The sequence below is a fragment of the Alligator mississippiensis genome, chromosome 4, assembly GCF_030867095.1.
Source record: "Alligator mississippiensis isolate rAllMis1 chromosome 4, rAllMis1, whole genome shotgun sequence".
Classification (NCBI taxonomy): domain Eukaryota; kingdom Metazoa; phylum Chordata; order Crocodylia; family Alligatoridae; genus Alligator; species Alligator mississippiensis.
In genome coordinates, this window is record NC_081827.1 from 222,035,222 (window position 1) to 222,050,132 (window position 14,911).

The window sequence follows — 14,911 nt, forward strand, 5'->3', positions numbered from 1 at the left end:
GCTCTCTGATCACTTCCCCAGCTCTTTCCATGGGGACCGGGCCCCTGATCTGTGTGCAGAGATTCAGCAGGCTGCTGAAACCCAGCACATAGATCCAGGGGCCCACAGCCTCCAGGAAGAGTCGGGGCAATGATCAGAGTGCTGGGGGAAGTGATCAGGAGGCTGGGGAATCGAGCAGAGCAGTGGAGGAAGGTTCTGGTCCCTGAACATTCCCCCAGTTCCCAGTTCAATTACCCAGCTCCTCGATCTTTCCCCCAGCTCTCTGATCGCTTCCCCCAGCTCTTCCCATGGGGCATGGGCCCCCAGATGATGCGGGATGATAGCAGGCTGTCGCTGCCAGCTGGGGATGGTGGCAGCTCTGGGCTATTTCCCCAGCCAGCAGCAGCAGCCCGCTGAAACCCTGCACACAGATCAGGGGGCCGTGCCCCCCGGGAAGAGCTGGGGAAATGATTAGAGCGCTGGGGAATCAAACTGGGAGCTCTGGCTGACAGGTGGATCCACCCCAACTCCTGGACAGTGCACAACATCCTGCTGAGCTGTGCTGCACCCGCACCATGGGACACCTGCTGCATGGTTGCCAGGCACAGGGGGGCCATCCCTGCTGCACAGGGCGGGGTTCTTGCACGAGTGCCCAGAGGCCCCAATTACTGCTGCCAGAGCCAATGAGTCTAGTCTTTTTTTTTTTTTTAAAGCTCCGCACTCATCGGCTGCAGAACATGTGGATAACAGCATGTTGCTGCTGCCAGCTGGGGCCAGCGCCAGCACCTGTGTCTGCTCAGCATAGTCTGAGCCGAGCACTGGGAAGAACCCAGTGCTGGCGCTGGCCCTAGCCAGCAGCAGCAGTCTGCTGTCATCCTACATGCAGATGTGGGGGCCTGTGCACCCTGGGCGGGCTGCAGGGCTGTGCCAGACTCCTTCTGGGGGGCGCGGGCCCCTGGATCTGCATGTGGGATGACAGCATGCTGCCGGTGCTGGCAAGTGATATGAGTTTTGCTTTGAACTGTTTGAGGTGCAGTTTCACAAAACCCCCTAAACCTATTTCCTTGAAACTTGATAGGCTTCATTCCCTCAGAAGGGGCTACTATCCCTGCAATTTTCATCTGAATCAGGCAAGGAATGACAATGTTATAGGCATTTTAGTGATTCCCCATTATAGCCTATGGCTGAAACATTGAAACAGCTTCAAAACTCCAAAACAGATTGGGCCAAATTGAAACGGGACAGTGATCCGAAACACCAAAACGAATCACTGTTCCTCTGAAATGCCAAATCCGAAACTGAAATGAAACACAGTCATTTCGCACAGCCCTAAATGGCACCTGAGCTCTTTTGGAAATCTAACACAGCCCTATCTTAACACCAGCATTTTATGTACTGGAGGTAGTCACTGTGCTCTTGTAGACAGTTTTCTCCACACATACTGTTTTCCTGATAGTAGAAAAGTATCTCAAATTTTTATCAAACAAGGATAAAGCAAACCTGATCTTCTTGTGAAGTTCTTTTTTTCTTCTTCTTCTTTTTTCCCCAGCAGCTTGGTTCTGCATCTTTACTTGGTGATTCTTTCCCTAGCAAGTCATCCAGTTCATTAATACCCAGTAGGCGTGCCTGAGGTACCTCCAATTCTAGACGATAGGACAGGTTTCTCAGTGTGCACACACAGTTCTCCACTGTCTAGAACCCAAAGTGTGAAGATAACCTGTAATTAACACTTTCATATAAAATGTATCAAGCTTTCAGACCACAGAATCTGGGATGAGGAACCCCAAATTCTAAATTTGAGCCTAACCACTCCCCTCCTTGTCCTTGGACAAATTACAATCCTGTAAACTTCTTTCCCAAAAATGTGATGAGTCACCCACTTTACAGTGATAAGTTCAGGATTTTTTAAAAGTATTTTGAAGGTGAAAGGCATGCTAAGCTCTGAATATTATTATTATTTACCAAAGAGGAAGTACTTCAACATTGTCAAATCAAACACACAGAATAAGTGTGTTCCACAGTTGGATTTGATTGTGCATAAATAAATGTAGCTGGAAAAGAAAAGGTCAGCAAAAGTAAGTAGACCACAAATGGTTAAATTCTACTGTACACAGCAGAACAGAATCACATCAGACAACTGGTTTAGTACCAAAGAATTATTTAGTTAAAATATGGCCACACCTTGCTGTCATAGTCTGATGTGTTCACACACGTGTGAATCACATACAGCAAAGAATCAACCAGTCCTTCACAAGACCTCATCTGTTTCCGTGCTTCTTCTCCTGCAGAGCTTAGGTTCCTGAGTGTTAAAATATAGCAAGAATGTAAATCAAGACTGAACAGTATTCACAGGCATACATTCATAAATACAGTGTTTTAATTAATCAAATACTTTGCAAAAGGAAGGCCTTTTCTAGAGTTGGCTGATCATTTACGTTGGGAAATTACAAATATGCCACTTAGGTCAATATAGTGCACTGCAAACAAATAGACTATATGTAGTTCATAAAAATCTGAGTCAGGGGGAAAAAAGCACTTTTGGCAGGAATAGTCTAGCAATGGCAATGTTCCAGGGTATGGGATGACCATTACCAAGTGCAAGGAAATCCCTCAGTTTCACTTTGAGGACTGCAGAGCTCTGTATCACAACACTGTAGTTTAAAGGAACACAGTCAATGTGAAATCACATAAAAAAAGGAAAAAGACACAAATGGATTCACTATTTCAGGCCCTTGAGTTCTCATGTAATTGATTTTTTTTTCTTTTTTTTAAATTTCCCTATTTTACAAGTGTTCTTCTGTCTTGGTGATGTGTGAAACACCCACGTAACGGAAGTAGTAAAATTGGCTATACAAAAAGTACTGCTGTGAAGTGGACAGGAAGTAGATAAAGACCCCAGAAAATAAGTGCTTTGTCTAATTTTTCATTGACAGTAATCTTACCTCTTACCTGTAGCAATAATATCTTATAAGAATTATTTAGAAATGCAATTTTAACTTGCCATTAACTAAATGTCATGCACTGCTTATTGTTAACTACATTTAAACATTCACAGTCACTAAGCTTTCTTATATTTTTCATTAAAAGTATATATGCCTCTGATTATTTGTAGTTGTTTCTAAGATTTAAGAGGATTTTGCAGAAAAATTAAAATCCTTTTTATATGTTATATAACCTCACCAGTGATGTGAATAATATCACATTACTTTTGCAGAGGAGACTTCATTCAAATTGTTTCAAATGCTTATGGAAAATTCTTTTAATATTATGACTTTGGTAATATTAATTACTGTTAATAAGGAAAAGGTCACTGTATGATTTGAGAACAAAAACAACAGAAATGTAATGCTCAGGAAAAGAGCTGAAACAGCATTCATTAAATGGTCTCTCCTAGGGTCTAAGTCTGTATTTATGCTGTTTTCTGAACAAGGATGAGTAAGAAGCAGTGCTGGCCTGAATGACAGAACTAAGCAGACTACAAAGAATATAACAACTACATGGTTTAAGAAATTGCATTTTAAAAAGAATCTGGATTCACTGTTGAACAGGTTGGTTATTATGTTAATATGGATCTTGTAGTACGCAGTGACTTACCTCAGGCATCCTGTGGTATTGCGTAGAACTAGAGAAGTCTGGAATTTAATTTTATGATCATCATCAAAGGCAGAATTATTCCATCCAGAATGTGGAACTATCACAGTGTTTGTTAGCGTAGACAGAGCATCTCTAATGATTGTCATTTTTACTGCATCACATGAGGATAAGTTCCAAAGAACTCCTGAAAAGAAAATCCCATTGCAGTATTTAATGTTGAAAGATCACAAGAGATTTGGCAGCATTTATTATACCAAATATAAAATAGCATTCACTGTGAAACAGGTGGATAACAATTAACAATTACAAAAAATTGGATTTTAAAATTTAAATTGCATTTTTATTTAAATTAGATTTTCAAAATTTAATCACATTTTTAAATTTTCTTAAGATGCTTAAAAAGCAAAAACCTATATAAAGATAGTTTTAATTTCAGATGTGTCAGAGCTCAAAGATATCATTGTGGAATAGGGATTATAACATCTAATTATATACTATTTGAGACAATATATTTCTGTAATCTTTTTTAGAAACGTTTTATAAATAGGTCACAACAGGCCACAGACTATGTTAGGTGCCCAATCTTATGGGGTTCCCAGAGGCTCCTCTACAGATTAGTAAAGATTAAAAAAAATACACTCCACCCAATGGGACTCAGTACTCAGTCTAGAAGATCCCATTAAGCATCTCTGTGATGCTTAGTTTCAGTTCTCAAACTATGGATTTGTGTCTCCAGAGATAACAACTTTGTTAATAGCAGTATATGGAAATGAAAGATAACAGACCTGATAACCTACCCACCAGCCCTATTGTGTCTCTGCAAGTTTGTGTACACAGAGTCAAGCCCTTGCCGCTCTCTACAAGTGCAAAGTTTCAAAAAGTTAAATGAATAGAAGATTGTTGGGGTCATGAATATCGCATGCTCCCGGAGGCTGGGGGGGGGGGGGGGGGGGGGCGCATGGCGAGCTCTTGCAGGTGGCGGCGAGCAGTGAGCTCCCGCAGGCGGCCACAGTGCTGTCAGCAGCAGGGGGGGAGTGTGTGGTGCATGCTGACCAGTGGTTGGTGACCACCCGCAGACGCTGCCAGCAGTGTTGGCGGTTGCCAGCAGTGATCAGGGACTGCCCACGAATGTCGCCAGTGGTGAGGGTGCAGGTGGGGTGGCAAGCGGCAACCGTCTGCAGGCACCACTGGCGGTGTCAACGGCGCTTTTTGCAGGGGGTGCACCGCCAAGCTCAGTGGGTACATGTGCACCTGCATGCACCCACTACATGGCGCCAATGGTTGGGGTGGAATAGATCTGGGCAAGGAAGAAGAGTCTGGAGATCAATGCAAGAAGGGAGGGGCAATAGAAACAGAAGAGAAACATTTTGAGTAGAATAGTCCAGAAGTCTTAAGGGATACGTTTCTGAGTATAGAGACTGTAAAAGAGACTCAGTTTGGGAAAATTTTCATGAAGGTTATATCAAACAACAACAAGAATGCACTTTTTGTAGAAAACAATTATTAAATCAAGGCTTCCTGACCAGTGACTTAAATTGTGATTTAAATCAATTTGATTTAAATCAAATCCACCTGTGGCTAAATATCCACACGTAAAGCATGGGAAAAATAATTTACCTATACACAAGCAAAGGCAATATGGTGCATCATCCTACCTTTACACTCCAAAGTACATATGATCAACAGGTCATCTGAAAAGTTGCCCTTGAAAACTTTTATTTTACAGACTGTGTAAACAAAATGGCTTTCATATTGTGGGGTATATTTTCCTTGACATTCCCCAGCCTGGCTGATCAATCAAAGCAGAGGTGTCAGCAGCCTACCACTCAACTGCTTGACAAAACAAAGCATGAAATGATAAAAAGAACACACCTAATCTTAGGTGAGATGCAGGGAAAGTATGTACCTCAGTTACTGCAATACACTTCTTATTTCCTCAACAGAAAAAAAAAGCTTTGGAGAAATTTTCTTTAGTGATCTAATAGGGTGCAAAAAACTCCTCTCTCACAGAGAAAGAACTCCATTATAACATTCCAGAAGACAGGAGGAAGATCCACATCTGGTTCCGTAGGGACAAGTACCCAGAGTCTCAATGCAGTTGACAAAACACATCTTTCTGGAGGTATGCATCTTGGACTGGATTCTTGTGCCCCATAAGGCTTAATTAGGGTTGTCAAACATACAGCCCATGGGCCGGAACTGACATATGGTACTATGGGATTCAGCCTGTGGGTGTCTTGCCAGCCCCAGCCCTGCATACTGCATGGCAGATGACAGAACAAGGAATAACAGTCTCAAGGCGAAGCAAGAGAAGTTTAGGTTACATATTAGAAAGAACTTTCTCACTAGGAGGGCAGTAAAACACTGGAACAGGTTACCTAAGGAGGTGGTAGACTCTCCATTCATGGAGGTTTTCAAGACCCAGCTAGACAAAGCTTTGGCTGGGGTGATCTAGTTAGGGATGGTCCTGCTTTGGGCAGGGGGTTGGACTAGATGACCTCCTGAGGTCCCTTCCAGCTCTAATTTTCTATGATTCTGTCACACCCAGCTGGACAGCTGTGTGCGCTGGCTCTGGAGCCAATCCAGTGGGGTACCACATGCACAGAATGCCCTGTGCCAGCCCCTTGTGCCTCATGCAGCATGTGTGGCCTGTCCAGCCTCCCTGTGCTGTGTACACCATGCGCTGGCCACTGGTCTCGATTTGCAGGCAGCCTGTGGGCCTGACCTGGCACCGCACATAGCACAGGGGGGCTGACTGCATGCAGTGCCCACAGCACCAGAGCCAGGGGCGGTCTGGGAAGGAGGCTGCACGCAACACCCTGACAAACTGGCCCTGTGCACTGGCACTGTGAGCCAGATGAATTTGACATCCCTGGGCTAAACTATTTTCTACACATCTAAGAACCAATACCCTAAATGAACCTCTCGTCTCAGTAGAATAGATTTTGCCAACACTGCACTCAACATGGCAAACACCAAACCATAGTTCTCTGAGAAGAAAAAAAGCAGAAGAAACTTTGTGCTGGCCAACTGTGTAGATAACTATGTATTAGGGTTCTGCGTGAGCAGCTTACTGTGTATCCCTGGGCTAGGGACAGAAATTACACATAAACCAGTATAAGTGATCAGAAACTGCTTCAAATCTGTAACAAAACAGAAGTTCAGTGCACATAAACCACTTTCAAAATAGCCAAAACCAGTTTAAGATAAACCTGGAAGTTAAATCATTTTACTGAACTTTGGTTTCAGATCCCCTCCAGATTCAAGTTAACTCACAGTCCCCCAGATTCCTGGATGCTCTGCACCTCCCCCACAACCCCCCCTTGCAGGGTGGGTGAGCTAACCTGAGCCCAAGCTGTCTGCTCCAGCCAAGCAGGGAGGTGTGCTTTAGCACCTCCTGGCTTCTGGCCTGGACCACTGCAGGCATGTGGCTACATTTCCAGAACCAAAAGTGAATGTTTGTTTGCTTGCTTATTGGTTCAGTCTATGCAGCTTAGACTAACCTGCAAAAACTGAATTGATTCGGCTTCAGGCTTTTTGACTGTCTGTACTTAGCCCTATGTCATCTATGGTCCAGAACCTTGAGCTTTCTTGCCTCGAGCCATTAGGGTTGAAAAAAAATTCTTTTAAAATATGAACTAAGTAGAATCGATGTAGCGTTATCTACCTTACATACAATGTCAAAATAGTTCTGTGAGGTGTAAACTGTCCCCACTTTCCCCTAAAAAGTTAAAAAGATGTTAACTTAGCAACTCAGTGATAGGAACTTAAATGTAACCATTGATAATTTCACTGTTGATCAAAAAACATAAGGAAGAAAATAGATTACCATATTCTGAAGATCTGCAGACTCTAATAGAATGAATCTTTTTGGATCATAAACAGATACTGCTTAGAATACTAACTGCCAAGCAGAGGCAAGGATCACATATGGAAAAGTCAGGATCACTCATGAACCCCACAAAGCATATATGATGACCTTTTAATTCATCTCTACAATCTACTGTGTGTAATGTCACTCTGGTGCTTCAAATAGGTGGAGTATGGAACACTACAACTCCTTTTTTCCCCACCACTCTATTTGACTGCTAAATAACACTTACATTGTGCTTGTCTTTGAAAACATAGGCAAAAATGTATGGAAGTTAGGTGCTCCTCTGCTTTTAGTTATATGCCAGTATAGGCTTCAACAGTACAAAAGCCATCGCTGCTCTTTGGCATAAATTTAAATACCCCTAAATACAATTTCCTTCTCATGAACTCTAATTCAATAGATTTCATAGACATTAGGGGCTGGAAGGGACCTTGTGAGATCATTGAGTCCAGCCCCCTGCCATAGGCAGGAAGTCTGCTGGGGTCAAATGATCCCAGCAAGATAAGCATCCAAATGCTTTCTGAATGAGTCCAGAGTAGGTGCTTGCGCAATTTAAATAATAATTTACAATTAATCAGTTAAAAAAGGTTTTACATTTGCAATCTGTGGAGAGAGAATGGCTGCCAAAATTTGGGGTATGTTTTCCTCAACACACCTCAGCCTGGTTGACTGATTTTTTAATTAAGTTTAAAACTGTACCAAACTGACCTCTATTAAAATTCAAATCATACACATATTTGTTTTAGAAAATAATTCAAGATCTTTCTAAGATGTAATGATTTTTGTCATCGTCACATAATATGAAAAAACGTAGTGAACTTCTGTTGCTTCAGTATTTGCTACCTAATAGAAAAATTCAGCATGAACTGGAACAAATTAAAAGGTCTTTTTTGGTTAGACTATGTACATAAGGTTGGTAGGAAAAGCTTATTATCGTTAGGAAGAGTGCTCCAAAAGCTGCCCACATTTCATCACGAAATTGAAGAATCAAAGCATACTGGATACAACTTACAATACAATACAAAACAACTTTTCTTGCATCAAGATGACTATGAAAGGAATAAGTGATTTGCTCCATTCTCTCCATATGAAAATTATATGCAGCTGAAATGATATTTTACTGAATGAAGCAATTTGTTGGTATGATTAACAGCAGCATTGTACTCATACTATATGAAAAAAAATCATGCATAAGAAAATAAGGAAGACATTGGCCAATTCTGTTTATCTTCTTACAGTGAAAAACTTCTAGGTCCAGCTGATGAAATTAGTATCTGCCCCCTCTCCACCTCATTAAACAATAAATAAACCAAAACTTTTGCACCTTCACTTAAAGGGCAATTAATACTTGATGGGTCATGAAAAATGTTGTTAAGGAAGCAGTGAACAGGAGAGACATCCACTCTGAGGGAAAGCAAAACTAAGAGAACACAAAGGGTTTTAACTTTCCATAACAGCAGCATTACAGATGAGATTAAGTGCATGTTTTAATTTCTTACAGGGCACAGACACACCTACCACCCCCAGAAATAACTTCAGATTGCTTACAATGTTTTCACAACAGAAAGACCAGAACCCCTTTGAGGCGGGGAAACAGGTATGTGCAGGAACAAAAAAAATGTCCAGGGGTCTAAAAAAAAGCGAAGTATAAAAAAGCGGGTCAGGGCACGGTAACCATGCCCTGAGGCAATCGGAGGCTGGGTCCTCCATAGAGACACTCTGGCTGCCAGAATGTCTCTATGGTTGGCCCCTAGCCCTGGTGCTGAAACATGGGGCCAGCCAGGCCATGTGTTGGCCAGGGCTCCAGTGCCGGTAAGGGGTCGGGGGGCTGGAGGAGGGGGGAAGGGACTGTGGAGGGGGACCTCTGCTGGCCCTGTCCACTCCCCCACCCCCTCCTCCCCTTGCCAGCTCCCCCGAGGCCCCTGACCCCTGCCACGGCCAGCTCCTTTCCCTGCCAGCCCCCCCCCGATGCCCCCCACCCTTGCCCAGTCCGGCCCCATCCCCTCAAGCCCCTCCCATACTTTAAAAAAAAACACAGACAACTCCCCCCGGCATTTACTGGCAGTTGTAGCTGCCCTGTGTCGGACTGGGGCCCCACCCACACAGTGCGGGGCAGGGTGATAGCCCCAGCGGCCCCAGCCCAGGCCCTCCTGCCCCTCTGCTGTTCTGTGCTGCCCAAGGGCTCTGCCAGGAGGTCCTGGAGCCCCCCCCCGCTTCTAAGGTAAGCAGAGGGTTTTTTTTCCCATTTTTTTCTGTTCTTTTTCTGGGATTTTTTTTAAGTGATGGTGCCTAGGGTTGTGGGGGTAGCCTTGGGGGGCCTGGGGGTGCAAGTTGGGGGGTGGGGCACCCATCGGAGGGTCTGGGGGAGCAGCCATTGGGGGGCTGCAGCAGCTGGTGGGGCATGGGGCCAGGTGGGGCAGCAATTGGGGGGCTGGGGTGGGGCATGTGGGCTTTGCAGGGGGGGTGGTAGCCCCTGTAGGGGCCATTTGGCCCCCATTGGGGGGCCGTACCCCTTGTGTGGGGGACAAAGCCCCTGCTGGGGGGCTGAACCCCTTGTGTGGGGGCCAAACCCCCTGTTGGGGGACCGTAGCCCTTGTGTGGGAGAACAACCCCTTTTGTGGGGACCATCACCCTGTGGGAGGGCAGCAAAATATATATTCATGAATTCATGGAACATGTATTTAGAGTTCACTTTATTGTTATGATAGGAGACTTGCTTTAACACTGTAGATATATCAATAAAACATTGTCCAACTGATCGCTGTCTCTGTCTTGTTCTCTGTCTATATAATGGTCTTTTGTTTTACTTGTGGAGGAACATGGATTTGGGGGTATTTTACAGAGTGACTTTGGGATTTTTTTTATCAGGGATTTTTTCAGTTTTCCAATAGGGAACACCAGAATTCCTGCTAGGGCAGCCAGTGGCAGGACCCTGCTTGTTCAGAGCTGGCACCTTGGACCCATCTGGCTGTGCTTGACCAACTGGACAAATGGGGCCACTAGGACATGCTTTGACAGTTCAAAGCAGGCCACCACACCCGGAACATCTTCCGGGTGATAGCTGCCCAGATGGCCGGGCAGGGGGCACAAATGGCAGTAGTGCCGCACAAAGGCCAACCCTGCAACCACAATCCACTGGCAGCTGGCCCAGAGGGGCAGATGCCTCTACTAGCTCTGTAGTCCACATCCGAGTCTGGCAGGTGCACAGCAGCTCACAGCCAGGCAGCAGCCCCCACTGTCAGACTGCTGCAGTGGGTAGAGGGTGCAGGGAACTCTCAGGGCTGCTTCAGCAGTCCAGCTGGCACAAGGGGTAGTGTCCCCAGGTACCAATTGGCTGGGCCCCAGAAGCTCCTGAGAGCTAGTAGCCCTGAGCTACTTGCCAGAGCGGCTTTTTATACTGCTGGGGACAGCACAGATGCTGGCCCCGGGCTCTAGCTCCCCCTGGCTGAAGATCCAAGAGGAGCCAGGCAGTGTTATTTTGCCCCAAGCGGCACAATTTGCTCCACAACAAAGTGCATGTCTGAGCACGTGTGCTGAGGAAAAAAGCCCTGGCTCAAATCTGCACTGCTTCTTTTTGAGCTGCTGCAAGCACACCTGCTTGCATGTGTGGATGCGCCCTCTGAGGATAGGATTAATATTCAAGGAATAAGGTGATGAAGAAGTAGCAGAGAGATTATGATTAACATTTTCAAAAGTGAGGTCTGATTTTGGGTGAGCAGTTGGTCATTCTTAAGACCACCAAAATATTAACCTTCTCAATTAAATGCCTTGCCCAAGCCTGCAGGGGAACTGAAACTAGAAATCAGCTCATATCCCTATATTTAAAAGACTGGAATATACCATTCTCAGGGTAAAGTAGGGAACCCTGGCAAACTACTTAAAAAACAAAGATGGGTATAAGCATGTATTTGAGATTAGTTTTACAAATGATAAGTTTTGCAAATTATTTAAGCTATATTCAGTTCACTATATTTGTCATCTTTCTTTTCACCATGAAACACAGCTCAAAGCTCATTTAAAATCTCAGCTAATATTCATCTTTTGCTATTTGCAATTTTTTTCTTTCTATATCATATTTTACTAATTATATTGCAGAATAGCACTGCATACTCAGAGAAAATGTTAAATAACATTTCCTCAACAGCCCACTAAAACTACCATTATAAACCACATTATTATATGTGGGGAGCCGGAGGAAAAGCAGGGGCAACGTTGGACCCCTGCTGAACCAGATGGAGCAACTGACAACTGACGCCCAGGAAAAAGCCAACCTATTAAATAGGTACTTTGCGTCGGTCTTTCATCAGCCCCATGGGACGCCCATGCCCGCTACTGGGCCGGGAAGTCCGGGTGAGGGTGATCCCCTGCCCTCCATTAATGCTGACTTCGTGAAGGAACATCTTGAGAAGCTGGATACCTTCAAGTCAGCTGGCCCTGACAATCTTCACCCCAGGGTACTCAAGGAGCTGGCGAGCATCATAGCCCAGCCTCTAGCGCGGATCTTTGAAAACTCTTGGCACTCTGGTGTAGTGCCCAAAGACTGGAAGAAGGCCAATGTGGTGCCTATCTTCAAGAAAGGGAGGAAAGTGGATCCGGCTAACTATAGGCCCATCAGCCTGACTTCTATCCCGGGGAAGATCTTAGAAAAGTTTATTAAGGAGGCCATCCTTAATGGACTGGCTGACGCCAACAACTTAAGGGATAGCCAGCACGGGTTTGTTGCGGGTAGGTCTTGCTTGACCAATCTCATTTCCTTCTACGATCAGGTCACCTATCACCTGGACAAGGGAGATGAGATTGATATCATATATCTTGACTTCAAAAAAGCCTTCGATCTGGTGTCCCATGATCGTCTCTTGGAGAAACTAGCCAATTGTCGCCTTGGGTCCTCCATGATCCACTGGCTGGAAAATTGGCTCCAGGGTCGGACCCAGAGGGTAGTAATTGATGGAAGTCACTCATCGTGGTGTCCTGTGACCAGTGGGGTCCCCCAGGGCTCTGTCCTTGGACCCATACTGTTCAACATCTTCATTAATGATGTGGACACTGGAGTCAGAAGCGGACTGGCCAAGTTCGCCGATGACACCAAACTTTGGGGCAAAGCATCCACACCAGAACACAGGTGGATGATCCAGGCTGACCTGGACAGGCTCAGCAAGTGGGCGGATGAGAATCTGATGGTGTTCAACGCCGATAAATGCAAGGTTCTCCACCTTGGGAAAAAAAACCTGCAGCATCCTTATAGGCTCGGCAGTGCTATGTTGGCTAGCACTGTGCAAGAAAGAGACTTGGGGGTCATCATTGACCACAAGATGAACATGAGCCTGCAATGCGATGCTGCGGCTAGTAAAGCGACCAAAACACTGGCTTGCATCCATAGATGCTTCTCAAGCAAATCCCGGGACGTCATTCTCCCCCTGTACTCGGCCTTAGTGAGGCTGCAGCTGGAGTACTGCGTCCAGTTTTGGGCTCCACAATTCAAAAAGGATGTGGAGAAGCTTGAGAGAGTCCAGAGAAGAGCCACGCGCATGATCAGAGGTCAGGGAAGCAGACCCTACGATGACAGGCTGAGAGCCCTGGGGCTCTTTAGCCTGGAAAAGCGCAGGCTCAGGGGTGATCTGATGGCCACCTACAAGTTTATCAGGGGTGACCACCAGTATCTGGGGGAACGTTTGTTCACCAAAGCGCCCCAAGGGATGACGAGGTCGAATGGTCACAAACTACTACAAGATCGTTTCAGGCTGGACATAAGGAAGAATTTCTTTACTGTCCGAACCCCCAAAGTCTGGAACAGCCTGCCACCGGAGGTTGTTCAAACGCCTTCACTGAACACCTTCAAGATGAAACTGGATGCTTATCTTGCTGGGATCCTATGACCCCAGCTGACTTCCTGCCCTTTGGGCGGGGGGCTGGACTCGATGATCTTCCGAGGTCCCTTCCAGCCCTAATGTCTATGAAATCTATGAAATTAATTTTGCAATTTGATCAGACCCTTAAACATTGTTAATTCCTCCTTCATTAAATAGATTCTAGTAGTTTTCAAATGAATCAAAACAGCAAGAGTTTCTAATGTGTAAAATACTGGACACAGAAATGAGACAGATAAAAACCTTTTTGTCAGGCTGCAAAATCTCCTTTTTCTCTGTTGGGGGTAGGGATAAAGTTGACATATTTATGGCCATCCTCTGCTCGTATTTTACCTGTCATTTATGAGCCAGCCTACCGGTTACATCTCTACACTGGGTTCCACAGAATGCTGAGTAAAGTTCTAGGTCTGGGCCTTATCTTCAAGGTCTCTTATGTCCTAGTCTACAGTATCTAAAAGGTTGCTTAAAGTGATGGAAAGAAGAGCATATTTATAATCTTTATGCCTGTGACACAATGGACTTTTCTACCATAAAGCAAAAGGCTCATCTCTGCAGGACACCAACTTTTCATCTCATCCAGCCCAAGACTGGAACAAACTCCCTCCCATAAGATATTAAGGCTGTGTACATACATTCAAATGACCTGGGAGAATTTTCCTGGTAGAAGAACTAACCTCGAGATGTCTGAACAGGCATTCAAATACAGAGCCGCTGAAGAGCAGAGAGCTTGCAGTGCATTCACTACCCAGCTAGGTGGCCCCTCTGCACAGATCTCAGCTGCTCTGCATGTTCCCTTAGTCTGCTTGGGCACAGATGGCAGGAGTGCACAAGGGAGCTCTGACTACTTGACCCAAACTGCTCAGGGTTAACCTGTGTCTTTTTGCAGTACAATGTGGGATTCTGAAGAGGAAGCGTTATGCTCCCTGTTTGACTGGAGTAGTAGAGTCCAACCTAAGCAACACTGTTTGGGGGAGGCAAGGGGACAAGAACAAAGCACCCTGGGATGCTGGATGACTGTGCTGTTGCTTCTCTCAGAAGGGTAAATTGTACAGATGGTCACTCTCTCAGAAGAAAGTTTGATTGAACCCTCATTGTTCCCAGGTTATTTTCCTGTAGTGGCCATTTTTGCTCTGGGAGAAACTGAATGTCTGTACGTGGCCAAAGACCATCACAAACCTAATTAACTCCCATGACAAATGCAAGATACATTTTTTAGACTATTTTCCCTAACACTTAAGGCATAATTAACCAGTTAATCATGCCTTAAGTGGCCACCTGTTCACATGTTCAATCAATTAATAGCATGATAAAAAGAGGAATAAGCTACAAAGTCATTCCATAAAACATGTGTAATAACTTGTACCTGCTTCTTATGATGTCATTAATTGAATGTGTGGTCAGGGGCCCCTGTGGTTGGGAGTCCTGTCAGCTGATCAGGGGTCGCAGGTTAGGGGGCAGGCAGCATATACATCCTTGGAGCTCCCAGCTGACAGGGCTCCCACCTGCAGGGAGCCCCATGCATCCCTGTGGTTGGGAGACCATAGCAGCTGCAGTCTCCTATGTGTGGCATGTTAGGAGGAATAACTGTGGGAATTGC

General features: G+C 45.1%; 1 protein-coding gene across 6 annotated transcripts in view; it reads right to left on the bottom strand.

Annotated features, from left to right (window-relative positions):
- Positions 1-14,911, bottom strand: part of PKP4 (plakophilin 4) — a 272,331-nt gene that overhangs the window by 30,977 nt on the left and 226,443 nt on the right. For all 6 annotated transcript variants that reach the window (XM_059727364.1, XM_059727362.1, XM_059727363.1 and 3 more), the window contains 3 exons: positions 3,574-3,757; positions 2,161-2,278; positions 1,480-1,671 (listed from right to left, as the gene is read on the bottom strand). In XM_059727364.1, coding sequence (XP_059583347.1) covers positions 1,480-1,671; positions 2,161-2,278; positions 3,574-3,757 — 494 coding nt within the window. The remainder of the gene's footprint in view (positions 1-1,479; positions 1,672-2,160; positions 2,279-3,573; positions 3,758-14,911) is intronic.